This window comes from Leopardus geoffroyi, chromosome A2, assembly GCF_018350155.1.
Source record: "Leopardus geoffroyi isolate Oge1 chromosome A2, O.geoffroyi_Oge1_pat1.0, whole genome shotgun sequence".
Taxonomy (NCBI): domain Eukaryota; kingdom Metazoa; phylum Chordata; class Mammalia; order Carnivora; family Felidae; genus Leopardus; species Leopardus geoffroyi.
Genome location: NC_059331.1, coordinates 111,601,757 through 111,628,495, shown reverse-complemented (window position 1 = coordinate 111,628,495; position 26,739 = coordinate 111,601,757). Strand labels below are relative to the sequence as shown.

Below are 26,739 nucleotides of genomic sequence, written 5' to 3'. Positions count from 1 at the left end.
TCATATCAGATAATCATCATACCATTACTACGTTTTCTACAATTGTAGATACAATATAGTATCTGATTGGACCATAATGCTGCACATTACTCTTTGCCGATACTTGCATTGGCTTCATTTGATCTTTTTTGATAGACAATGTCATCAAATAACACAAGATAAAAGTAAAATGAGCAGTGCTAGGTGAGACATAATGTAATATTTAAAATAGTGCTGTACTTTGCAATCTATATATTTAAAACCACCTCTATTCCTAATATTTTCAATTGCAATCTATACAATAACCTAAGGACTATTGGCATGGTAACCAGAACATTTAACTTAACAAAAAAGAGAGAGGACGGAAGGGGCAGACTACCTTTAACAGTGTTCAAGACTGTAGTATGATACATTATGTACAACAATGTGAAAACTGAATTCTATATACCAAAAAAAAAAAAAAAATTCAAGAACTAATAGAATGTTTCATTGATCAGACTGGGTGACTTGATCCAGCAGTCACTGATCTCAACAGATAAACTAAAAACAACAGTGAGTTCGTTTTCCTTAGAAGTAATTGGTGTGGCGGGCTTTGGGATGAATTTAAAGCCTATTAATTACGTGTATACTTATGTAGTATAATTTTAGTGTAACAAGTATTTCCTTACCAGTGGAGTTTCAATGAAACCTTGATATCTATATAGAAACCAGTATATAGAGAAATCTCTATATAGATATATATGTATTAAGTAGAATCCTTAAACACTAAAATCAAATCATTCAGAAATATAAACAGGATAGGAAATATCCATTTACCAAAACCTGCAATGCATTTCATATTCAGATAATGACTTTAATTACAAATCCTGGAGCTAAATCTTTGCCTATTACCTGTTGCATAAAAGCAGCCTGCTCCCCAGATTCCATTTCCTGGATCTGAGCATCTTCATCACTGTCCACTGGTTCCTCCTTGACCTTCACAGCCCCAACTTGTCCCAGTGTGTCATCCACACAAGCACTGCTGTCGCTCCTAGTGCTGTTGCCACTAGAGGGCGCTCTGTCTTCCTGCATCGCCTGGTCCCCCTGAAGCTCTTCCTCCGCTTCCTCGAGGTGACTGCCTGGTTGCTTCAGTTGTTCAATAGATTTCGAAAGCAGCTAGAAGAGAGTGTTCAGGGGTTCAAAATTCAATAGTCCTTGGTGGTAACAGAGAAGCAAAATACACTTTGATTTCTAATGACTCTACTTCAGTACATTCTGTTTTCTAATTTCTGAACATCAATTTCACAACGAATTTGTATGCAACAAACTTCCTCAATAATACTGAATCTGAAGCAGTCCCATCATTTCTATATTGTATTGGTGTAGCAGGCAGAGAATAAGGTGTTTAGGTGCTTTTAAGAATCGGATTACTCTTTAACACACTTAGAAAATGGTGGGAAAAAGGTAAATAAGCTTCCTCTGGGAGAACCAGGAAACTTTTATAAGTACAGTTTGTACTGTGACAATTTAATCCAAATAGACCTGAGAATATTTTTCTGCAAAGAGAAAATGTAATGGAAATAATGGAACGGTAATGGAAAACTTCCACAATCTCATTTTTATGACAAATGTCAACCACTATAAAATACAAACACAAATGAGAAATCCTTGTTTATCTAATTTTCCCATACCTAACTGGTCAAATGATAAACACCCTCTTATATATACTGGTAAAACATGGAAATATTGATTTTGAAATCCTAAACTTTAAAAAGATGTGGGATTAAAAAATTTATAGTAAAAATGTTTTATGAACATATCTAAACTAAATAAGAGGGAAGAAGAAATTATTTGTAATTGAAAATTATTACTTAGGCCTTTTCTTGACTTTATAAATTAAATTGTATTTAATCTTCAGAAGTATATGAATTAATTGGTCAATGATTTTAAAAAATGACAACATACCTAATGTAAACAATAGCAAAATATCATAGTATAAAAGCTCAATAAATGGGGTAAAATACTCAAGATGATTTCATCTTACAGTAGATCTTGTTTTAATTGATAAGGTCCCCACTGACTGATCATCTGCAGATCCTAACTGTGTTTTCAACAGTGATTAGAGTTTTCTGTTACATCAGTGCCCATGTAAACAACATGCCAAATATTGCTAATGAGCAGCACACTTAGAATACAACCACTAAAATCATGAATACTGATTTTTCTATGTCCAGTTTCAGCTTACCTCATACATATCTATGTTTCTTTTTTTAAAAGTTTATTTGTATTTATTTTGAGAGAGAGAGTTCATACAAGTGGGGGAGGGGCAGAGAGAGGGAGAGAGAGAGAATCCCAAGCATGCTCCATACTGCCAGTGCAGAGCCCGACGTGGGGCTGAAACAAACCGTGAGAACCTGAGCCAAAATCAAGAGTTGGACACTTAACCAAATGAGCCACCCAGGTGCCCCTAACTATGTTTCTAAGACTAAATACATGCTTAGAGTTAGAATACCTAGTACTCCAACTCTGAAGGGTGTCTTACCCACTTTAGGCTTACAGACTTTCCTCCAGGCCACACAACTTCAGATGGCTATGCACACAGTGATGAAATCCTTAAATTTCACTGTAGGTAAAATTATTGGGAGTTTTCATTCATTTGTTCAATAAATATTGATTGAGCGCCAACTACGTTCAAGATACCATGCCCTCATGGAGCTTATAGTTTAGTGTGTTAGAAAGGCACCAAATAGATAAATAAGTTTATTCTTATTTTCAAGTATGGTAAATGAAAATGAAAAGCACAGGGTGTTCTAAGAGTACACCCTAGTTGGCACAGGAGCACAACTGTGCATGGCTATGGGAGGTTTCACTTAGAGGGTGCTATGTTTAGGCTGAGACATGAAAGAGGAAGGATAGAAAAGGAGTTGTCAGTTATGCGTATGAGGGTTTGAAATAAGGGTAGCGAGCATTTCTGGCCCAAGGCACAGTATGTGTGCTGGAAAAAGGAGTTTAGTGGCATCAAAGCAAATGAAAGGCTGGTGGGGTTTGAGCACAAGAAGATGGGGAGAACGCTGGAAGATTTTGTTGGAGAGAGTTACAGCTTATACTATATTTGGTTGGGTTGAGAACAAGATTCTAGAGAAATAAAGAACAATTTAGGATAAGCCACAAATAAGATGTGAACATCACCAATCTTAAGTTAGACATAATCAAGCTGCGAGAATATCTACCAATCAAAATGTATGTCAAAATGAAGAAGGCAAATTAAATATTAATTTCCTTTGTGCCTACAATCTAATTTCTATTGTTCCTGGGCTGTCAGCATAAGAATAATCATCCCATCATGCTTTAAATGTCTCTAAGTACTTTATAGGAAATTATTTGCAGGACTTTTGTACCAATGCTAATCAGCTCTTCGTATCATAAATACATAATACCTTGCATACTGCTGAGATTTTGGAGAAAAGGGACAATGTAATATTTCTAAACTTTGACTATAAAACTCTAGGATCCCATTTAATTGGCTGTTAGAAAAAGAACATATAACGCCATAGAAAATAAGCAGGGTTTTCATTAAAAAGTCCCCGTTTGGGCTGGGACACCAGGGGTAAGGACTTTGGGTGACAAGCATCCATCCATTCTTCAGAGAGAGACAGAGAGAGAGAGAGAGCTAGAGCTCATCATTCAGTCTTGCAAAGCTTACCTCCATCACTCATCTCAGATGAGATATATAAGAGCAGGGTATAGAGGCTGTTGTGGGGAGAAGATTTTATCTAAAGAAAGGTATTAGTCAGGTGAAGGAGGCTGCAAGAGCCCCTCAGAGGGACTATCTGCAGGCAGACTGCTATAGTTCCATCTTCTGGATGGATGCTTGGTGAGCTGCATGACTTCTCCCTCTCATTACCAAAGCTTAGCTGGAGAAACTCATGGGAGCTAGCTCATCAGAGCTGGTGGGCCAAGGACATGTATGAAGGAAGCAGACACCTCTGGGAGGGGGTTCAAAAGTTCCTGAGCATAAGAACCTCTGTGAGGAAGAAAGAGTAAAAAATATGGGATGTGTGGCCATGACGCAGGAACTGAGGGGCCGTTCATGAAAGGTCCACCAGCAAGCACAGGACCACTGTCCAGGAAATGCCATGTCCAAAGTCCCTGCTTACTGAGCAGTGGCTGCGACTTCTACAGCTTCTGGATGTTTGACGATGGGGCATATTTAATAACCAAGAGGGAGCTATAAATACCACCTGTTAAGTAAAAGGGTGACCCTATTGCTGTTCGTCTTCTTTCCAGTCCCAGTCCCAACATGGCCACTCAGTTCCTTGAACTCCTAACCTCTAATGGTCTTTTTCCTCTGTTCTACTTTAGCTCCCAAAGCTGTGATTATACCCTTTCCTTGGTTTATTTTTTTTTAATGTTTATTTATTTTGAGACAGAGAGAGAGAGAGAGAGAGAGCAGGGGAGAGGCAGAAAGAGAGAGAGGGAGAGAGAGAATCCCAAGCAAGCTCTTTGCGTCAGTGAGTAGCTAACGCAGGGCTCGATCAGACAAACCGTGAAATCATGACCTGAGGCAAAATCAAAAGCTGAATGTTTAACTGACTGAGTCACCCTGGTGTTTACTGGTAGCTGTGCACTTTCCTAAATCTCAGTTTCGAACATCATTCCCTTCTGGATCATTCTCAGAATATTCTGACCCTAACCTCTCCTCAGCTCTGGAGGGTGCTCTACGCAATTGAGCCTACCACATTCTTGCTGCCCACCCTCTCTTATCCCCCGCCCCTTCCCTCCTTGCTGGACTAAGGTCCATTCTCCATCAATAAAAATGACTCCCTTATACTGTCTTCAACTCTCTTGCCCTTTTCAACATGGGTTTTACTGGAAAAGTAAGACTTCTAACCTTGATTAATACTGAATCTCTGCCAAACCCAAGCAGCTGAATAAGCTAGGAAACAAACAAACAAATTACAATCATGTTGAATGTTTCTCTTCAAATTCATGAGCAAAACCATCAAAAGGGTCCTCTGTGCTGCCTGACAGTCCTACTACATTTCTTTAGTTATTTCATTCCCACTCTTTCCTTGACAATTTCAAACTACTGCCTCTCCCCTCCAACCTCTAATATTCAGACCTTTTATTCACTGCCTGCTTTGCTTCTTATTTCACTGAGGAAACAGAAGCCTCCAAAGGGAAACTCAACATCCGGCTACCATCACATTTAGAAAGCTCTCCTATTCACCCTTCGTGCTCCTGTTCTTTGGAAAGCAATGTCTTTGCTCTTATTCTCAGTCAATCCCTTGGCTTATGACCTGGATCCTATCTACTCCTGCAATTATCCATTCTGTCCTCCAACACACATTTCCCCTCTCTGCTGGAATATTCTTATTTGCACATTTTCAAAATGATAATCCATCTTAAATAAAACCTCCCTTGCTCCCCTCAACCAACCCCATTATTTAACTCCCTTCACAACAAAACTCCTTATCTCTTTTCACTGTCTTCATTTCTATTTTCCCGTTCTCTTTAGAATTCATGCCAACAAGGCTTTCAACCACACTATATGACCAAAATCTCTCTTGTTAAAGTAAATAGTGACTGCATTAATTCTGAAGCCAGTGGCATTTTAAATAGGATATTAATGTGTCAGTAAGGTAACACATTTCAAAAAGGGCACCAGGACACAATCATAGCATCTTTGAAAGTAAGAGACTCATATGACTACTGTTAGTTCAGCCAAAGACGAGACAAACTGTGTGCTAATTTCCCAGAATATAGTTTTCCATAGATAGCAAGATTGTCAAAGAAAACCTCTAATACTGACCAAATGCTGAGTGTTCACAGAACATGCCATATGTATGTTTTAACAAAAACCCTGAAATCTGACCTGTTAATGTATTTTTGAGGTCATGGACATACCTACAAATCTCATCATTTAGTCTACAGATCACATTGGGTCAGTATTTACAACCTCACTGACAAAGATATGTATATAACAATTCTCAGTGTGCAATAAAGAAACAATGCCATTTGTTCTAGTGAGTTCCTTTGGCTTCATCTATAGTTGTGATGTACTAAAGGAAACCTGAGGGAGAAAAATGCCAGAATGAATAATGCTATGATGATGGGGCAAAAAAGCCAAATAGCAAAATGATCTTCCAAGGGCAGAATTCCTTGATGGTTTGTAAAAGAAATGTTTCTTGGGGCGCCTGGGTGGCGCAGTCGGTTAAGCGTCCGACTTCAGCCAGGTCACGATCTCGCGGTCCGTGAGTTCGAGCCCCGCGTCGGGTTCTGGGCTGATGGCTCAGAGCCTGGAGCCTGTTTCCGATTCTGTGTCTCCCTCTCTCTCTGTCCCTCCCCCGTTCATGCTCTGTCTCTCTCTGTCCCAAAAATAAAATAAACGTTGAAAAAAAAAAAAAAAAAAGAAATGTTTCTTGACATAAAACAGTAACTTATGAGTGGAGATCATATACATATAAAATGTAGTCATTGGTAATAATGCTCTTCAAACCTTTATTTTATAAAGAAGGAATTTCATGTCCGGAGAACCTGAGCCATCTCCAAAAAAAAAAAAAAAAAAAAAAAAAAAAAAGAAACCTAGAATTTTCGATACACTTCCAATCTGCTTTCTCCTCTGAAACAGCTATATTCTGGTAACAACTGAATTAATATAAACAATTCCATTGTCTTCCTGAGCTCCAAACTTCATATTCAGCTGCTTCAACATCTTTCCTTAGATCTAGAATATCAAACAGGTATCATAAATTTTAAATAGCTCAAAGAAAACCTTTATTCTCCTCCCACTCAAAATGTTTTGCTCACTTAATTGTCTCATCTGAGTGAACAGCAATACTCAACTGCATGAGTCAGGAATCTAGGATTTATTCTCGTCTCTCTCACTCATCATTTTTTTAATAAATACCTGAAAGTGTAATTGATGCTTAGTAACAGTGCTTTGACACTTTTCTTCCCAGGTTATGAAGCAAATGCCAAGGTCTACATGAACAATAATTGCCATTTTTTCACCATCTCTGAGACAGAATGTGCTCTTTGCGAAGTTTCACAAAATACAAGAGTGATAAATGGGATCTCCTGGAACCAGCTTTGCAAAATACAAATGCATAGAAGGAGTTAACCTAATTTCCTCTTCCAGGTATTTGACTAAAGCTGTTTTTGTTTAAGCAGTCAAATTTGCCAGAGTGGAAAAATTAGCAATTAACATCAACAAGAAAAATCTACAAACCAAAGTCACAGAAAACGTGCCTGCCAGGTTTAACTTATTATAGATATTTAAAATAAAAAAATTACTTGACAATGTTTGTAAGTTTCTGACTATGTATGAAGACATTCAGTACTCAGATTATGTTGAGTTATATGTGTTTTTGAACTTCAAATGTGACCATTACAACGATGGTAGGGGCTAACCCTTTTCTAATTTGTACTGTCGCTGAGTGGCCCCAGATGCAGGGAGGAACTGTCTGCTCACTCTCAGTGGGGTAGCAGAGTCTCTCTTTGGTTGAACATCTGGAGGTGATCCCCCAGCAAAGTTGAGCTGTTGCCTTGCTGGCTACAAAACACAAGACAAAACATCTGTGTGACAGATAAATGCACAGACCTGTGCGAATCTCGGCTGAGGGCCCATCTGTAAAACACACCGTGTGTCATTCGTCTGACACCAGGTGAGGTACTTTGGTGGGGAACCCAGCAGAGAGGAAGATGATGGCTGTGCTTCTCCTTCTCCTTTTATCTGTGTTCTTCCTCATCTGTCAGTGTTTCCCTGTATTCTCCATGCTATTGCACAGCCATCGTACCAAACACTAAGAATGTTGCAGGCAATCTATGACCATTCTGGGTTTGTAACACACACTCATACATACTCATGCCGATATTCCAAGGACCAGGTATGATAATTTATCTAAATCTCTAACACCTTAAGTTTGCAATTCCATTCTTATCAATCCCTGCTAGGATCACAATTACAGCAAGTCTCTAAACTTCAATGTTCTATATTCCATGTTAAATATCATCTAGTCTATTGGCAAATGATGTAAAATTAATGAAATAATATTTAAAGGCTGTGCTGCTAACCTTTACACATGAGCACATTCAGCTCATCTCTGTGTAAGTTACACTGAGACAAGCCTAAAAGTCAACATAAGTGCTGTCAAATAAAGTATCTTTCAATTCCATATTTTAAATTTTTCCCACAGAGATCTTTTATGTCCCCACAAATATCTTTAGTTTTGGGATGGCAACTAAGAACAAGAGTGTAAAACGAGTAAATCTGTTTCTGATGGACATCTGGTTTTCTGAAATTGTCAACAACCCATTAAGCACAAGTGTTTGAATGTGATTATTAAACTACGCAAAATGACCTTCAACCCAACTCATCACTTTCTTATTCTGCCTCAGATTGTAAGACAGATTTTACTTGGGGAATGGCAATGACACAAGTTTTTGTTTTTGTTTTTGTTCTTGTTTTTTCTTTTAAATAAATGCAAAACTCTTCTTTTGGAACACGAAACCTTTCCCTTAAGCTCCAAGGAAACTGGATTGTAAAACAATGATAAAATTCTGTCTCAAATCACAAATAGATTAGGTATGTACCAACTGTTCTCAAAAACAACATGCAGCGTTTGGAGGGTTTTCAAATCAAGAGGTCTACTTAGAGAAGAACTCTACCTCAAGCCAAAATACTCCGTCATTTCACTTCTGTGCATTTTAGGGAAATAACCAGAGGAACCAAAACTAAATGACAAGAGAGAAATATTTTCTAAATATTGGTTCATTATTCACATAAATTAAGTCTAAACTGAAAAATATTCCTTCTTCCCAATATTGAAGAGATATAAAACTAATCCAGGGGTTAAGTGAATACTTCATAAACACGTGTTTATCTTTATAACTTCAAATGGTTGTCTAAATCAATGCATGCAATTAAAATACCCCTTTTCTGGCTTCAAAACATCCTAATATTTCAATAACTTAAATAAGTGTTAACCCCCGGAACTGGAAAGGATACTGAAAATTTCCTCCTTCCAGTGAGTTTGAGAAAGTTACCCACCCACTCTTTATTCATTTGACAATTTTTGTTGAACACTTACTATATGCCACATCCTGAGAAGAGCAGTCAGGCGAGCTCTCAGAAAAGGAAACAGAAAGTAAGCAATTGAAGACTGGAACTTAATGTGGTAAGGAATGATGGGGGAAGGGGTGAGCGTCTGTGTCTCATTTGTATGGGCAGGAAAGGCCCTCAGAAGATGTGAGGTTTAAGCTAAGAGGGGCTCCAACACCACGGTCAAGTCATGAGAAGATCTGGAAGTTGAACCTACCATACAGTACAGTGGATAACACAACTCCTGGAGATGGAATGGCATTCCCAACAGACTGAAAAGGAGGCCAACATGGCTGAGGCTCAGCAAGTAAGGGAAGGGAGTAGGAGATGAGGTCAGTGACAGGGGCAAGAGCCAGATCACAATAGCCTTGCAGGCCACAAAAAGATGTTTGGATTTTATCTTATGAACAATAAGGAGCAACTGGGCAGTTTTAAGCATGCCCTTAACATGATTTGATTTGCATTTGTAAATGATCACTCTGGTTGCTATAGAATATTGGATGTAGGCAGGCAAAAGTAGAAACAGAAAGATCTAACTTTTAGAACACAAAAAGTTTAGCAAGAGAGTGTTACAAGACAACTAGAACACAAATGACCTATTTTTCCTTCTTTTACATCACTATGTCATTTTATGCATTTTTATATTACATAATAGGATTTTCCCCTAAAAGTCCCCTTTCAAATCTTTAGTTGATAGTACACTTTCTTTCAAAGTTCTCTTTCTTTGCTTTTTAAGGGCAATGAACAGAGGCACAGTTAAGGAAAGGCACCCTTGGCAATTTTGGACTGTGTCTCAGAATAGACAAGATCTCAAAGCCAATGATCTTCAGATCAACTGACTGATAAACATTTCCCTTTCTCCCCATTTGCCAACCCTTGCTTTGGTCATCTGGATAGCAGTACAAGCCCTATTTAAAATGGATACCAAGAATAAACCACAGAAAACAATTGCCACATGGAAATGTGGGCCCCGGTGTAGCCAGATTTTCAATTTTTCAGACAATGCCAGAAATCAGATTTGCATTTGAAATCTTTCTATTTTTAAAGATTGACAAAAAATTGAAATGCTTAAGATACCAAGCTGTCCAACGACAGCAGTCCACAGAGTGTCCACCTATGACCTCTGAAAATAATCCCTTATGGCCCTTCTTCCTTAAACATTCTATGGTTTAGATCATTTAGAGCTGATGTCTGCTTGCTCTCAAAATATACCATCCTTCATACTTGTTATTTGTTTTATGTTTCCCACACGGTCAAAAATTCAACTACTTTGCCTGGGGCTGGAGGTAGGGGTAGGAATTGACGACAAAGGAGCAAGACAAAGAAAGTTTGGAAGTTGAGGTAACTGCTCTCTATCTTGATTGTGTTAATTATATGACGATATGCATTTGTCAAAACTCACCGAATTATACAGCAAACGGAATATATTTTGCTGTGTAAATTATACCTCAATAAATAATTCAATAATTAACATATATGCTGTTCCAAACAGAAATCAAAGGTCCGCTTCATGATGACTACAAAGACTCAAGTGGGAACAAAATTTAGTAGTTTGGTTTACAACAAAGTAGCTTGATGCAAGATTGAGGCAAGTAGGAAATGTGTGTGTTGGAGATATTTTAGCACTTCCAGATAACCGTTTTCATTAGCAGAATAAAAACAAAAAGAACTATGAGTGCTAAATAAGAATACAAATACTGCATTAAGATTTCAGTCATGCTCACCATGTTTACAAAGCACTTTCAGTACATCCTTTCATGGGATCCTCACTATAAACCTCTAAAACGTGCAGATTAGAGAATTATTGGACACGGAGGCTCAATACTTTGTCCAAAGTTGCAAAACTAACAAATAATTCTGCAAGACATCAGAAATTTCTCTTGGAAATGTTACCAAGCATTCTAGATTTTGCAATTCATATGAGCTACGCATTATATAGAACGATCTTGGACTGGAATGATCTGTTTGCAGGCCTATGAACCATTCAAGGGAAAGAACAGGCCTTCTTTATTTTCATTTTCAGTATGTGGAAGCATAGTGGTTGCTAATATATCATTGTGGAACACCATCAATGACTCCATGCCAGAAAATTATTTTTAGAAGTGAGTTTTTATTGCTGGGTGATACAACTCAGTCGATAGCAAGAGAGTAATGGTGCATTTTGGATATGGGAGCTTAGCCCTGGATGCAATTCTGCCTGAAGGAATGGGAATACTCTAGATCATATGACATTTCAGGGTCACTATAATCCCTGAGATTTCGTAAGTATTTAGAGAAAGGGCAGAAAGATACAACGGAAGAAAACTAAAATCAGGACTTTATAAGCAGCCAAAATCTATAACAAAGGGACTGCTACATACTGGTGGTTTTCATGTCCACAAATCACTTAGCTATATTAAAAATTCCTTAGTAAGACTTAATTATTTCATCCTGTCAAATGAAACTATTTGTCAAGGTTGAGAAACAACCAAATTATTTAGCTTTCCTCTCTCTTTGAACAGCCTGGAATCAACATCAGTCAAACCACTCACATGGTTTAATTCCCCAGATATTTTTCTTTCCCCTATTTTCTTACCTCATAGTCATGTCCAACTATTGTTTTTCTCATTCAGTAAAAGCGTCTCTGACTAGATTAACAGTGCAGAGTGAAAAGGGAAGGTCGAGGTCCTTCCCTTGGTCTTCAAGTTATGAAAGCAGCACTGGGAACGTTTACGAAAGTTACACATTAATCCACTGAAATGGTCATTTAGTTTCTTTTACAAACACCAGATTTCATCACATCTAATAATAAAGCAATAAGCCATTTTCTGTATATTATAAACCATCAACTTGTAATTATGTAGTGAAATGGTTCTATATGAATTCTCTACGATGATGTAAGCCAGTATTGCAGTAAGTGGTTTTTTTGAAGCTCAGCACATACCTACACGAATCTATTTACACTGGGCTAATCATGTCGAAATAGCATCTATTTAAGGGCAAAGTCAAAGTTTCTTTTATAAACCTCTATAGATAGATAAATAATCTAGGAGGCTTTTTACTGTTATAAAATTAAGACTGCCTTTCAGTGCTTGCTAAAGTTTTTGGACATACTATCCATCTAATGGGCAAAATGTAATCCTAAATTGTTGATTAAAGGCTCTGCATGGAAACATACTGTCAAATGGATAGAGAGAAATTAAACCTGACAACGGTAATGCCTACTTTCCTAAATGAAAGCCCAGTTCAAGTTTCTACTCATCCATTTTTCAAAACATAAAACAAGGCATTTTCCAACCACCCAGAGAGGAGATGCCAAATTTGCATTTCAGTTGAACTTGATGAAATCAGTAGACTTTCAGCATCAGACCAGCTCAGAACTCTTATGAGAAGATGTTTGCCCAATCTAAAGAAATGACGATTTTACAGCATGCAAGAAAGGTATGAAACATGGTCGGGCTGTACTGCACTCATAGCACTGTTGGGAAGCTTTAATATCCAATGGATATCTGAATGCCCCACCATGTAAATCAACTTCCAAATTAGTCACTGGAGGGAGGACAATGTGTGAAAAGTTGGGAAGTAAGGTCAGGAAAACAAATTTCTTCATTTCAGCAAATCCAAACCAATACCAAAAATAAATAAATACATAAAATAAGATCACCCTTTTTTTTTGTTTGCTTGCTTGTTTGCCTTCTCTTCAATTGTAAGTTCTCTACTTTTTTGCAAAAATAAAATTAGGAAAAACTTGTCTTGGAGAACCTGACTGGCTCAGTCAGTAGAGCACGTGACCCTTGATAACGGAGTCACCAGTTCAAGCCCCACGTTGGGTGTGGAGCTTGCTTAAAACAAAAATTTTTGTTAAAAAAAGAGGGATTCCTGGGTGGCTCAGTCAGTTGAGTGTCTGACTCTCGATTTCAGTTCAGGTCATGATCCCAGGGTCATGAGATCAAGCCCCACATTGGGCACTGTGCTGAGTTTGGAGCCTGCTTAAGATTCTCTCTCTCTCTGTCTGCCCCTCTCCACTGCTCGCGTGCTCGCTAAAAATAAAAATTAAAAAAAGAAGTAAAAAAGAATAAATAAAAAAAATTTTAAAGGAAATCTTTTCTTCTGCTTGGTGAAGAAAACAACACTAAAATCGTAAGTACACATTTAGGTTCAGGACAGGTTTTTGTGTCATACAACCTATGTCAGAAGTCTAGTTCTGTCAACTTCTAGCCTGTCCCCTGGGTCAACTTACTTAAGCCCTTTAAAATTAACTTTCTTGATATTAAAAAGAGTGAGTTGTTAAGTCTGAGAAAATAATGTACATAAGAAGGTTAGCATTGTGTCCCAGCTTATAGTGGGTCCTACTTATAAAAGGGAGCTGGTATTACGTGAAAGACCCTATCCCTAAGGTACCTATGGAGAAGGTGCTAGGAAGAGCCACAGTGCATGAAAGATACACCAGGAGTAATAGGTGCATCCAAAAGCAAAGATGGGTACATCATCCTCATCTAATTATACTTAAAATTTTAACCTTCCCACAAGAAGCCATGGATATAACCACCTTTATTAAAATAAAGCTAACACAAAGTGTTTCCTTGCTGTTTGATAATAGGACATGAGACTTAAAAATATAAACTTTCTGGAATGTAACATCTTTACATTTGTTCTTCAAATAAATTTCCTTGGGAAAACATACGCTTTGCTCAACAGTGCACAAAATAGTTTTATTTTAGAACTACCTTCGGGGATATTTTGTAAGAACAAAATAACACACATATATGCACACTATGTTTGTGTGTGAGCACAGGCATGACAGACTATAGTCCCCTGGGTTGCTGTGGATGCATGATGGGGAACAAGGAGTAGGTATGAATCATGAGGGGTTATGAAGAATATGTAACATTTCTGTTAGAAAATTATATCAGGAAAAAGAATACAACAGATATTACTCAAATAAACGGTCAAATTCTCTTCCAAAATTAATGAAAACTCCCCATTTGCTCCGTTCCAGCATTTGAGCAAAATTATATTCATGCCTTGCTTGTCAGACATAATTTCTACCTGTTTTAATAAGGGCAACACAGGACATCTGCTTGGCCTCCCTTTTACTAATCTTGTCTTAGATATATTTTTATTATGATAAAATAGCACTCATGTCAAAATGCCTAAGTATCATAGTAACAAATATATAATAAATACTTATATCTACAGTGAACTTTGACATATTTAAGATATCATCTCATGATTTATCTGGGTTTTTAAAAAAAGTGTTGGCTGATGTCCAGTCATAGGAATGCGTAAGATATTTATCACAGAGTATATTACAAAGGGAGAAAAAGAAAGAAAGAAAGAAAGAAAGAAAGAAAGAAAGAGAGAGAGAGAGAGAGAGAAAGAAAGAAAGAAAGAAAGAAAGAAAGAAAGAAAGAAAGAAAGAAAGAGACAAAAAAGGACAGAAGAACCCAAGGAGGTAACCAAACAAGTCTCAAGTTTTACTTCCTCAATGAAAACAATTTTCTTCCTCATGTTCCCTATCCTAGTTCATAACACATCGTATTACCGTTTACTGAATAATTCACTCCCTTGCTCCCCACACTTTAAGCTCCATGAGGACTCTGAATGTTATTTTCTTAGTGATTAAAATAGTGTCTGGCACAAAGCAAGAATTCAATGAGTTGCTAAATGGATAAATGCATAATAAATTGGTATTTCATTCAAATAAGTACTGAATGAAGAAAGAAATTTCTTAAATTTTCTGCTCATGTGGTTTTGATAGAATGAATATGAAAAACATAGGTATTAGAACAATTCTAATTAAAATAGAAATTATTCAGTGTGCATCAATGCTATCCTCTACATACTATAATAGAGAAACAATTTAAAGAATAATGCCATTGGGCAGGGGGCAGAGGTCAAGGCCAGATTATCTCACAACAAAAATGCCTGAAGACACTCAGGAAAATTCCTGTGTATCATTCAGATAGTGTTACAACTAGAGATTTCCCCTTCTATTAATTAGGCAGTGATTGGTATATTCCTTCAAAAATCATAAAAAAACTGCAGTGTGTTTTGTTTTCATTAATCATAGTCTTTTTTTTAACAGAAAAATCTGCGGCAAGATTCAAATTTAAAATGATCCCAGAAGAAAATTGCCAATACCCTCTTACTTTTTTGTTTGCCTTTTTTTATTTATGGGGAAAATTTTGCTTTGGAAACCGTTTTTATCTTTCAGTAAATAAACAAAAGATACCTAGCAAAGCATCAATCCTCTTTTTTTTTAAATGTTCATTTTTGAGAGGGAGAGTACCCACACATGGGCACGAGCAGGGGGAGGGACAGAAAGGGGTACAGAGGATCCAAAGAAGGCTCCATGCTGACAGCAGAGAGCCTGATGCAGGGCTCAAACTAACAAAACACAAGATCATGACCTGAGCCAAAATTGGGTGCTTAACCGACCGAACTACCTAGGTGCCCCAACCTCAATCTTCTTTTGATACTAGCATAAAGAATCTAGGTTTTTAAAAAATGCCCACAAGTCATTGTTTCATGAATGTACCATACCTTAGCAACAGAAATTGTTTAATGCATTCCTGAATACTTTAAATGTCTCAAGAAAACAAAAGAACAAATAGTGTAAACCATGATTTTTTTTTATGGTTAAACTTCTCAAAATACCTTCAGCGAAAATAAAATATTCAACCTGATGAGTATAAAGACAAATCATTCTGACAGGTTTTCCACTTACATTTCTACCTTGCCCCATTTTGTAGATATAACAATACAAATACTGTATATACCCATTCCAGGGATATTTCTGCTAAGCAATTAAGTACTTACACCATAATTGTATGAGACAAATAATCCTTATGACACACAAATTTCCCATGTAAATGTCATTTAAGTATCAAGCAATGGGTAGGTAAGTTATTTAGTATGATTAATAATATTTACATTGTATAGTTATAGTAAGCAGGAATGACGGCTTTCATAAATGGTTGATTCAAATAATAGTAAGATATGACAAAGCTTTCCAAATTTAGTAAGTCAATTATTATATAAACTCTGAAAAATATAGATTTGCTTTGACTTCTAACGATGATTAGCAATTCAATTACATCATTAAAAATTTCATACTAGGGGGAGGGTCACCTGGGTGGCTCAGTCAGTTGAGTGTGGACTTTGGCTTAGGTTATGATCTCCTAGTATGTGAGTTCAAGCCCCACATCAGGTTCTGTGCTGACAGCTCAGAGCCTAGAGCCTGCTTTCAATCCTGTTTCCCTCTCCCTCTGTCCCTCCCCCACTTGCTCTCATGCTCTCTCGCTCTCTCTCTCTCTCAAAATTAAAATTAAAAAACATAAAAAATTAAAAAAAAATAATACCAGCAGGGCACCTGGGTGGCTCAGTCGGTTAAGCATCCAACTCTTGGTTTCAGCTCAGGTCATAATCTCACGGTTGGTGGGTTCAAGCCCTGCACTGGGCTCTACACTAACAGTGCACAGCCTGCTTAGGATTCTCTCTCCCTCTCTCTCTGCCATCCCTCTCTCTCTCTCTCAAAAATAAATAAATAAACATTAAAAAAAATTTCATGCCAGGAAGGACAATCATATTTAATATGCTATAGGTTTAGAGACAAATACACTTATTTTTTCTTTTGTTGTCACTGCATTTTTGCTTCTCTAAATCTTAAAAAAAAGTTGAAGGAGCGAAAGAAAAGGACATTTTCAAATAGGGTATCTGTATACCAATGTCTTTATGTGAGCATGTATTTCCTGCTACCATAAGTACCTCAAGAGCAGGGACATTTTTATGATGCCAACTATTTGGCTCCAGTTTGAACGGCTTCAATATAGATTCATCCACTTTAACAGGAAAGAAAAATGACATAAATAAAATTTTCTGTGGTTATTTCTCATTAATGGGTATTCGAAACGGTTAGAATACACATACATATATAATTATACACAAACACACTGGTTTTTGGCATCTCAGTTATGGCCCTCACATAATATGAAATAAATGTTTTCATCACCTCCTGGGGAAGGGAGAACAGTAGCAATTCATTTCTTGATGGTTCTATTGTGAATACTTCAGAATAGGTCAGAGATTCAATATTTTCTTCTTTAAGATTCTTCTCTGTTCCCTCACACAATTGAGGGCAGGTGAAATATTTTCAAAATCTGGAGAATACCCAATGTGCATATGCCATTTGATCAAACATATGGAATACATACTTGGAGAAAAGCCAACTGGAGACCTGCTTGAGTAATCTAAACACCCAAGCTGAGAGGGGTTAATATATAAAGATCAGCTTTGTACTTTGAAGTTTTCTGGACTTCATTTTGCCTAATTAAGACAAGATTTAATAGTCAAACCACTGTACAAACATGTACCTGAGAGTATAGGTTTGTTTCTAATTTTGGGAAGAATTCTTAACAGATTCCAAGGAATCAGCTCCACATGGGAGAAGGTCTCTGATAAGATTTGCTCTTCTCATTGCTCAAATGCAAATGCCTGCTTTTCATCTTACTTTCTTCCATGTGACTGAGGTTAGCATCCGCCTGTCAAAATCTCAAGTGTGATACTAAAATATAAAGATTCTGTTATTAGCATACCACTGAGTCTGAAACACCAGCATCTCTAGGTCATGAAAAATGTATTCCCAAATAATCTTAAAAGTATTAACAGGAATCTAACGAACCTAATTCCAGATCAAAATATCATGAGGCAAAATGTAGGATTCCCAATCTTTCTTTCTGCATAAATTTTTCCTCACTGGTCACTGGACAATTTTTCAGGAATTCCCAGTAGTTATAAGTAGTGCTGAGAGACCACAAAACAAACAAACTGAACTCTACCATAATATAGCAGACATACACTCTTAAATCAAAAGTACTCCGTCACTACACAAGAAGGAAGTTGATTGCCTCCAGTGAGACTGATTTGATAAAAAATAATTTGATAAATTTACAGAAATGTGTTAGCAACGAAACAGGCATCAACCTGATGATATATAAAGAGTAATAAGCAATATAGTGAAATATAGTCTGTAGTAGAATGAAAGATGGCAGGAAAGGTAGTTACCACTGCCATCTATCCCCTGGTCCTATTTCCCCAATCCCACACACATACACATCATCTTTGAAAGCAGCAAAGGGCTGGGCTGGAGGAATTTCTGTTCAGTAGTATGGTATTCAGCCTGTGTTTCCTTCATGGCTCTGCCTTATTAAGCTGGAGGCCAAAGAGAAGAGAAAAACTCTCGCCCTACCCTACCTGCAATAAACACATGGTAAGTGAGCACATGATAAAGACCCCCTTTCTCCTACAAGCTATTACAAAGATGATTTGATCTTTGCCCAGGAGGTTTTGCTTTGTTTACATCATGATACAATAAAGCTTTTAAACAGTAAGCCACTTTTTAGCTACCTATCAATAAACAGAATGTCATTTCTTAATATAAAACCTTTCTCCATGATACTTGTAGGTGATACAGTAACAGTGGAGACTGGGTAGAATTATGACATCCAGGACCAAAACACTGTCCAGGAAGGAGAAGACTCTGCTTTGGAAACTCATAGCAGACGGTAGTGGCAAAGCTGGGAAGACCAGTTTTGCTTACGAATTCACTGAAAATGTTACTGGCCTGGCCTGTCTGATATTGTCATATTGTAATCACTGTTTCTTTGTGGTTGCCTCAGCAGGAGAGCTCCTAAGGATGTGGTGTGATACATACATCAGCTTTCCATTTTGGCCACAATAAGGCTGCCAGAAAATTACCACATATTTCTGAGAAATTGCTTCAAACATTGTTTGGAATGAAGTGGGGCATACTAAAAAATAAATGCAACATGGATACATACAAGTTGCTGAGAAATACTCTGTTGGCTAACCTTGTCATATCTGCCTGCACCTGTGCAAACTTTTTGAGCTGTCCATCCACCGCATTCAACTCTGCCTCAAGCCTTTTCTACAATACCAGAAAATGGGGCTCTGCACACAGGTGCCTGTGTGTGCTTATGTATTAAGATAGGGCTTCAATCATGAAAGCCCTTACTAATCCATAATCTCAATTTTGCCATAAGCATCCTGTGACTGTAGTCATGTTGAAAATACTGATACTGTGATGCTGTCCCTGAGGGCTAGGATGGCGATCTCCTTTTGACTGTGATGGATAGATACCAACATTCTCCTCTCATGTGCCCCGATCAGTGAAGAGAACCCCAATTTCCCCCATTGGTGGTTATGACATTTTGACTTCGGCTTGGGGGCTTACTTTGTTCATGTGGATCTGCTGCTGGTATTGCTTCTGCTTCTCCAAGAATTGCTGGTGTTGCTGCTGAATGACCAGCTGAGCCAATGTGCTCTGAGGCAAAGGTGCGGACTGGGTTCGATTCAGGGGTCTGTGACGGGGTAATTTGTGGGTACCTCTAATGCCAGGTGAAATTCTCTCTTTTGTTGCCAATGGAGACTGAGGATGTAAGGGAACTCCGCCTGAAAAAAAAAATGTAACACACACACATACAATTTTGCTTTAGAAAAGAACAAAAAGCCACAGAAAATAGATATATGAGACATTTGGTGAAACTAGTGATTCTGCTGGGCAAACAACAGAAGAAACCTAGGTTGTATGGGGTGAAGGCAGAAATGCCAGAACATTAGATAGGTATGCATCTCACCAGTGACTCACCAGTAATCGACTCTGGTACGTATGAAGGTTTAACAAGGTGAGGCGTTTTCCCCACCATGTATCTAGAGAAATAAATGAAAATAGTAGCCTTTCCCACAATACCAAGTGTCAGGGAGACCCTTGCATGACAATGTAAATCTTTAATAGGGTCTTGAGCTAAAGGGGCATTACATTGGAACACAGATAAAAGAAAGCCCTAAGATGATGGTGTCATTAATTACCAGTCACAAGAAGCTTTTGCTGTCGCATTTGTTCTTTCAGTAACAAATGCTGCAGGAGAGCTTGGTGGCTGCTGTTGGGTTTTCCCTCTAAAGCGACATGGGGATGGCTTGAAGATGCTGGGATGCTGCCCCCATACTGCCCAGGCAGAGGAACGCCTTGTCTGAGCGTCTGAGTCTCACACTTCTGTTTTTCTTTGAGTGAATTCGAAGCCTGTGTCAAGAAATAATAAAGATGTTAATCCTTTTTCATCCATTAGGTCTGTACACCATTAGATGAGTTTCTTATTCTATAATCCTTCCTTCCCCTACCCAAAATAAACCCCATCTTACTGATGGCTGAGTAGGGAAAATGTATAATAGGATGTCTTTTTTTTTTCTCCTAGTGTTTTCTTTTTTTTAACTGAAGTATAGTTCACACACAACACTACACTAGTCTCAGGCATACGACATAGTGATTCAACATTGCTGAAGTGCTCATTATGAACTGCGCACCATGATAGTGTAGTTACCTCTGTTGCCATATGAAGTTATTACAATCTTATTGACTATATTCCCTATGCTGTACTTTACATCCCCGTGACTTCTTCGTTTTACAACTGGAAGTGTGTACCTCTTACTCGCCTTCACCTATTTTGCCCAACAGCATGTCTTTCTAAACTAACCGCATCAACAAAGGAGAAATAAAAATAGGGTGGAAGCCTGGGAGACAATTTAGTATTGAGTATCCTTGTACTGAACTTAAAGATTATTTTAGCATTAAATAATAATAATACTAATTTCAGGCCTAATAACTGGGAAGTTTATGTTTAAAATATTTGAATATACTGTTTAAGTAAAAGGTATACTGGAAACATAAAATTGATTCAAATTGCTGAACTAGTGACTGTATCTTAGCAATGAGGAAGCTGAAGATAAAGAGAACCTGGGTGGCTCAGTCTGTTAATTGTCTGACTTTGGCTCCGGTCATGATCTCACAGTTTGTGAGTTTCAGCACCGCATCAGCCTCTGTGCTGACAGAGTGGAGCCTGCTTGGGATTCTCTGTCTCCCTCTCTCTGCCCTTCCCCCCACCTCCTCTCTCAAAATAAATAAACAAGCATTAACAAAAAAGAAGCTGGGATAAGACTGTCTAGTTTTGGAGTTTCATGCAGAAGGAACAACTCCTCTAATGACCTCTAATAAGTTCACAGAGCAGTAGGTTTCCAATATTTAATTTTTAAAATAAAAGTCTTCAGCCAACTCAATGAGCAGTTGTATAAAAATGCAGGAATTTGATTTAAACATGTATTTTATATTAATTTGTAACAGATCCCCAAATCTCTAAATATTGAAAATGACACTGCAGATACTTTTGTTTAATAAAATAAACTACAAGTGAAATTAGATCAAATAAAAATGCTATTAAGAACTTGAAATGTATGATAACACAGTAATAAGGTAATAATAATTATATCATCAATAGTAATAATGCATTATCCTATTCAAAGAATTTAATGAATGGAGGTCATTTTGGCATTACAAAAGCAGAAGTCTAATACCTCAAAATTATGTGGCATGTTTCTTTTCAAAACTCATGTTTCATCTTTCAAAATTGCTGTGCACCAGGGAAGCAAAGCAATTTTCAGTGATGGCGAAATTGAAGGACAAAGAGGTAAATGGTTTGTCTTAGTCACATGGCAAGTCAACACAATGTTTAATCTAGAAGTGATTCCTTCTCCTGGCCTCTTTTCCTTAAAATTTCCCACTATTCAGTGGGGAAATGGAATATTAAGAGATCCCTTTGCCAAAGCAATGTTAAACTTGAAAAATTAATTGTGATGGCCTCATCCACACCAAAATGGAAGCAAAGAAAAACGAAACTTCAATCCAAACCACATTGGTTTATTCATCCAACGGTACCAAATTGTATTACCATTGAAACATTAAATGGTCTGGCGTTAGTACTTGGTCCTTTGGGAAAAAATTCTCTCTGACCACATTAAAAGTGGTGTATGTTTGTGTTAGCTGGTAGGAATGACTTAGAACACACAAAAAACAGTGGAAAGAAATGCCTATTCATGTGTCATAAGAAGCTTTTATGTTAGTATTTGCTTATCATCTGAAGAATAGGAAAAACAGGAATGGAAGAAAAATAATTTTTAATAAGTGGAGATGTGAAAATACCATACATGAACATTTACATTTAGTTTCATCCTTAATTCCTTTTTTTCTTTTCACTAGAACCAATTGTTTACTAACACTTCATGTGGAAATTCAAAGGCATAGCTGAAATCAGTATTTTTAAGCTTTTCTTCTTCAATCCTCAGATAGAAAACAACAAAATTTTGCTTTTTCCTCACTGGTAGAAGATTACTATATCATGTAAGAGAAATGATAACATTTGGTAAAAATGCCAAATATAATCAGGTATCTCTTTGATTGATTTTATAACATGTATTGAACCCAATTATAAAATTTGTCATTTAAAAATGTTAGGTAGGTGTGCTTGTGCATAAAATAGCATACCGTATACAGGTCTTATATTCTGAAGATAAACTAATCACAAAATGGTCAACTCTTTAAAATTTCCTGGCATGGGCTTATTGTAAAAGATGTGAATTTGACAAGCTGGAACTCTATGGAAGATGTGCTGCTAAAGTTTGAAAAAAACTGGTGCCAAGGGTTGGAAAAAATTTCTCTTTAAACCTAATGCATCCCATGACCTCTGCCTAAGTATTATTTACACAACAAATCACAGATGAATTTTTCCAGGTAAAGCTTACACATCTTTTATATTATTTTGGGGAATACGTATAAAATAATTATTGCTATCTTCTGCTAGTAGGACAGTACCTCCCAAAGATCCTATTTCAGATGTCAGGACTTTTAAAGTAACTGATTCACTCTGAATCTCCTGGGAAGAATTTAATATTGCTCCCAGAGAGGTTTTCCAGATATGTCCCTTAGTATGACAGAGTCAGTAACTTAAATTCTGAAAATAAAGTCATTCACAAAATAAATTCTATAAACCTATGCTGCCTGCCTTAGAAGCTACAGCTCTCAACACAGGCCTGGGTTGAGTCCTACGTATGTTACTTAATGGCTCTGTGATCTTGGGATTTTAAATATTCCAAATCTCAGCTTCTTCTTCTGTAAAACTGTGGCCTGTAATCTCTGTTTCATGGAATGGCTGTGTGGAGCTACCAAAATAATATGTCTGGAGAGTACTTTCTTTTTTAAAAGCTATAAAGCATTATACAAATGTTAGTTATTATTTTTATAAATATTATTATGTGAACCAGTATAATTCTTTAATTTGAAATGAAACTGAATGTCTCTGCACAACTCAGAGTGAAGTGGATGAATTCTCTGAGAAATGAACTCTACCAAGTTTCCCTGAAGTGTAAATATACATGAAATGAAAGAGAGCTCCCCTATGAAAATATCACTTGGGCTGCTGTGTAATGACTTACATTGAGCTGGGCTGGCACTGCTGGAAGTCCCAAGGTAATGTTGGGCAAAGAGGGAGAGGTATAAAGACTTAGCAGGTTCATGGAATCTTCGTGAATTAGAATGCGTTGCTGTGAAACCATATGCTGTTAACAACAACAACAAAAAAAAAAAAGAAAAAGAAAAAGGAGTCTCAAAACATTATTATGTCATAAATTTTACTGTAAAATGTTCACATTTTGGAAAATATATTTTATATTATCATGATTAATCAAAATAGTCAAGTATATTAAATGTTTATTTTGATTTCTGTATCATAAGTTCTATGTGCAAATTAAAATTCTCTTCATTAGAAATCACCACAAAATCTGAAGAGCTTCTGTGTTCATTGTGCAAAATTCACTTTCAAAATTCTACCTTTATGGACCATAATCAGCATGTCTGTCCTCAATTGGTGAAGTATAACAATTAAATTGAGTAATTCTTATGAGTGTATTTTTTGTATTACTGAGTAATGATATGTATATAATGTTGCTATAATCATTATCTTTATATGGATTAAACATCATTTTACTGATGGGAAAACTCACACAAGAAAATCTTAGATTAGATACCACCATACAGGACTTCTATAATTAATAATATCTTTCTTAACTATAAAATTTATGAATAGACAATTCTGTGTGGTATATGTTTAGATTATTCATATTCAGTAGCTAAGGTAAATGTTAAAATATTACGAGTTCCCTGTGCCACAAAAGGCTTCATTTACACTGAAAATACCTTGAATGTTTTCGCATCACAGTCCTTTTTACAACAAATACCTTTTTTTTAATCCAATACTAAGAGTCATGTTTTCCCACATGTGGCCCAATATGGTTGCTTGAATTACATTTTCTGTTTAACTCTTGCTTCCCTCCCAGAACTCTTATACAATAAGAGTTACAAAGGTCTTATTAGACTAAGGAACTCTGGCCTGATATGGTCCCCAAGGGAACAACATCCCTGAAAAAGAATACTCCATGTAACAGTATGACACAGTGACTGCTTTCTTCCCAAACAAAAAGCATATGGGACTCCAATAATAGACCACCTCCAAGAGGGATATTGCACACACGGGCTTTGACTAAAGTAAATATAATAACTTGTCAAGCATGTTTGGGGGAGCTGTAGATTTTCCCCTGGACAAACCTGGGATATCAATTAACTGGGGAAAATATCATGTGCTAATACAATGCAACCTCAGAATGTCACTGAAGAGTGATGCGCCACCAAAACACAGGATGTTATTCCAAAACATCACCTCAGTCATAGGTTTGTTTGGAGATGAGTCGTAGCCTTAACATAATAAGAGCAGAAGGTTAAATGTAGAGTTTTTTTCATTGCAACCGGGAATTCCAAGCTAACTGAGATTTTATTTTTTTCTCACAAGGACAAGGCAGATATTTGTGCATGAAAATCAAGAGGTATATTGAAAGTTTTAACAATACATTGCTTTTATATGCAACCCTTTACAGAACTAAAGTTGTCTAAAATGCCACAGCATGAAGACTGCAGGAAAAGATCTGATCATTACAATGTGTGAGATTGCAATTTTGCATTAGGAGCTCTAAGTACCAGTTGCATATTTGCTCTAATTAAAAAGGCAAGCTTTTATTTTGCTTACATTAATATGCTTTTAATATTAATTTTTAGTTTGGAATATATGCTTGAATAAGAACAAAACGAATGCGTGAGGAAGCAAAAAATATTTTAACTGGCTTATTAGTTGCAAGCAGTAATTTATAATAAAATGATATTTCATTCACTTATGTTTTCATAGAAGATAAATAAATGTGGAAAAGCAAGCACCTTAAATCATGTACAATATGCATTCCAGATTGTATCTGTTTATCTCACAACTGAGAGTTGACATGCACTGTGGGAATGGCACCAAAGACACCACAGGCCACACTAATGAGTTCATCTTTGTTTCACAGAATGAACTTCTGTGATATCTTTCCACCTCATCCCAGGAAGCAAACCTATGCTAAAGTAAGAAAAACACTTCTTCTTGGATGTAATAATGGCAGCAGCGGACCAGCTGCTCACATGGGCTTTGACTAAAGTGAAGACAACTGAGAAAATTCTCACTATGGGATTAAACTCTTGAAGTTTCATGTCAAAATCGAGTGTCTCCATTTCTTATGACAGTGTACTGCTTTTCAACACCTACCATGTGCCAACCTCTGGGCTAGGGACTTTTTTGGACATTAACCTATTTTTCATAGGCGCTCTGTAGCTATCATTATGCTTCAGTTATGGATAAAGAAACGGAGTGATTTGCTCAATTCTGGTCCCTAGTGAGATCAGGAACATAACTTTTAAACTGATCAAGGCTATATGATTTGTTGTCAGGTACTGCTATAGAAGCTATATCTCACTGGGCCACCATTACTGAAGGATATGGGAACCATAAAAAAAAAAAAAGTATGGACATGGGGGACACTTTAGAAAAGAAGAGGAAGCAAAATCTGGTCCTGAGGCTGATGGAAAAGAATAAATATGTGCAACTGGGAACCAGCTGACCTGGACATGAGAAGAAAGTGAAAGCCCTGGTGACTTTACAGACATGAGGGTGCTCAAGTCATGGAGACCATTCCTGAGGAAACAAAGAAAGTCGTGAGTCCCCCATGTTCACTAGGTATATAGCTGGTTCTTCCCACAGAGACTACTTGGTATAGTATATCACAGAACTGCAGGGATTTAGACATTACTTAGTTCATTTCCTTCAATTACAAGATAAGGTATCAGGCAGAGAATTTACATGGAATGGCTAGAATCACAAATAACTTCACAGACCTGAAAAAATGTTTTCCTCAAATTATCTTCTTTACTTTTGGGATGAGCACTGGGTGTTGTATGGAAACCAATTGGACAATAAATTTCATATAATAAAAAAAATAAAAAATAAAAAAATAAATAAAAAAAATTATCTTCTTTAAATACAACTTTCCTCGATACAGCTATTTGATCAACACAGTCTATCTGTTCCAGGTTAGTGATTCTTAGGAAGAACCTAGAGTTGTATTCTATCTACACGGCTAAAAGAGGGCAGACACACTTGAAAGCCAGCCAAAGACGTGGTGAGAGGTACCAATTCACTGAGACAGTGAAGGTTCCTGACCAGTATTCTTACAAGGCTGGAAGGTTACTCCACCTTAGCATTGTGGTGAGATCACAAGCATTTTCAGGCAAAGCCATGATTTTTCCAGGAAGCAATTTTGAAACCGACCCAGCCCTTAAATCAGAGTTGTGCTAAAATGCCATTTTCCATCTTAGAACATGGGGAAGATGGTTTTAATGTAAAAAAAAATTCAGAACTAGAAAGCATTCCTGTAGT

General features: G+C 37.0%; 1 protein-coding gene across 14 annotated transcripts in view; it reads right to left on the bottom strand.

The window, feature by feature from the left end:
• Positions 1 to 26,739, bottom strand: part of HDAC9 (histone deacetylase 9) — a 944,501-nt gene that overhangs the window by 373,355 nt on the left and 544,407 nt on the right. For all 14 annotated transcript variants that reach the window (XM_045495014.1, XM_045495020.1, XM_045495015.1 and 11 more), the window contains 4 exons: positions 23,381 to 23,503; positions 19,931 to 20,141; positions 19,296 to 19,513; positions 871 to 1,134 (listed from right to left, as the gene is read on the bottom strand). In XM_045495014.1, coding sequence (XP_045350970.1) covers positions 871 to 1,134; positions 19,296 to 19,513; positions 19,931 to 20,141; positions 23,381 to 23,503 — 816 coding nt within the window. The remainder of the gene's footprint in view (positions 1 to 870; positions 1,135 to 19,295; positions 19,514 to 19,930; positions 20,142 to 23,380; positions 23,504 to 26,739) is intronic.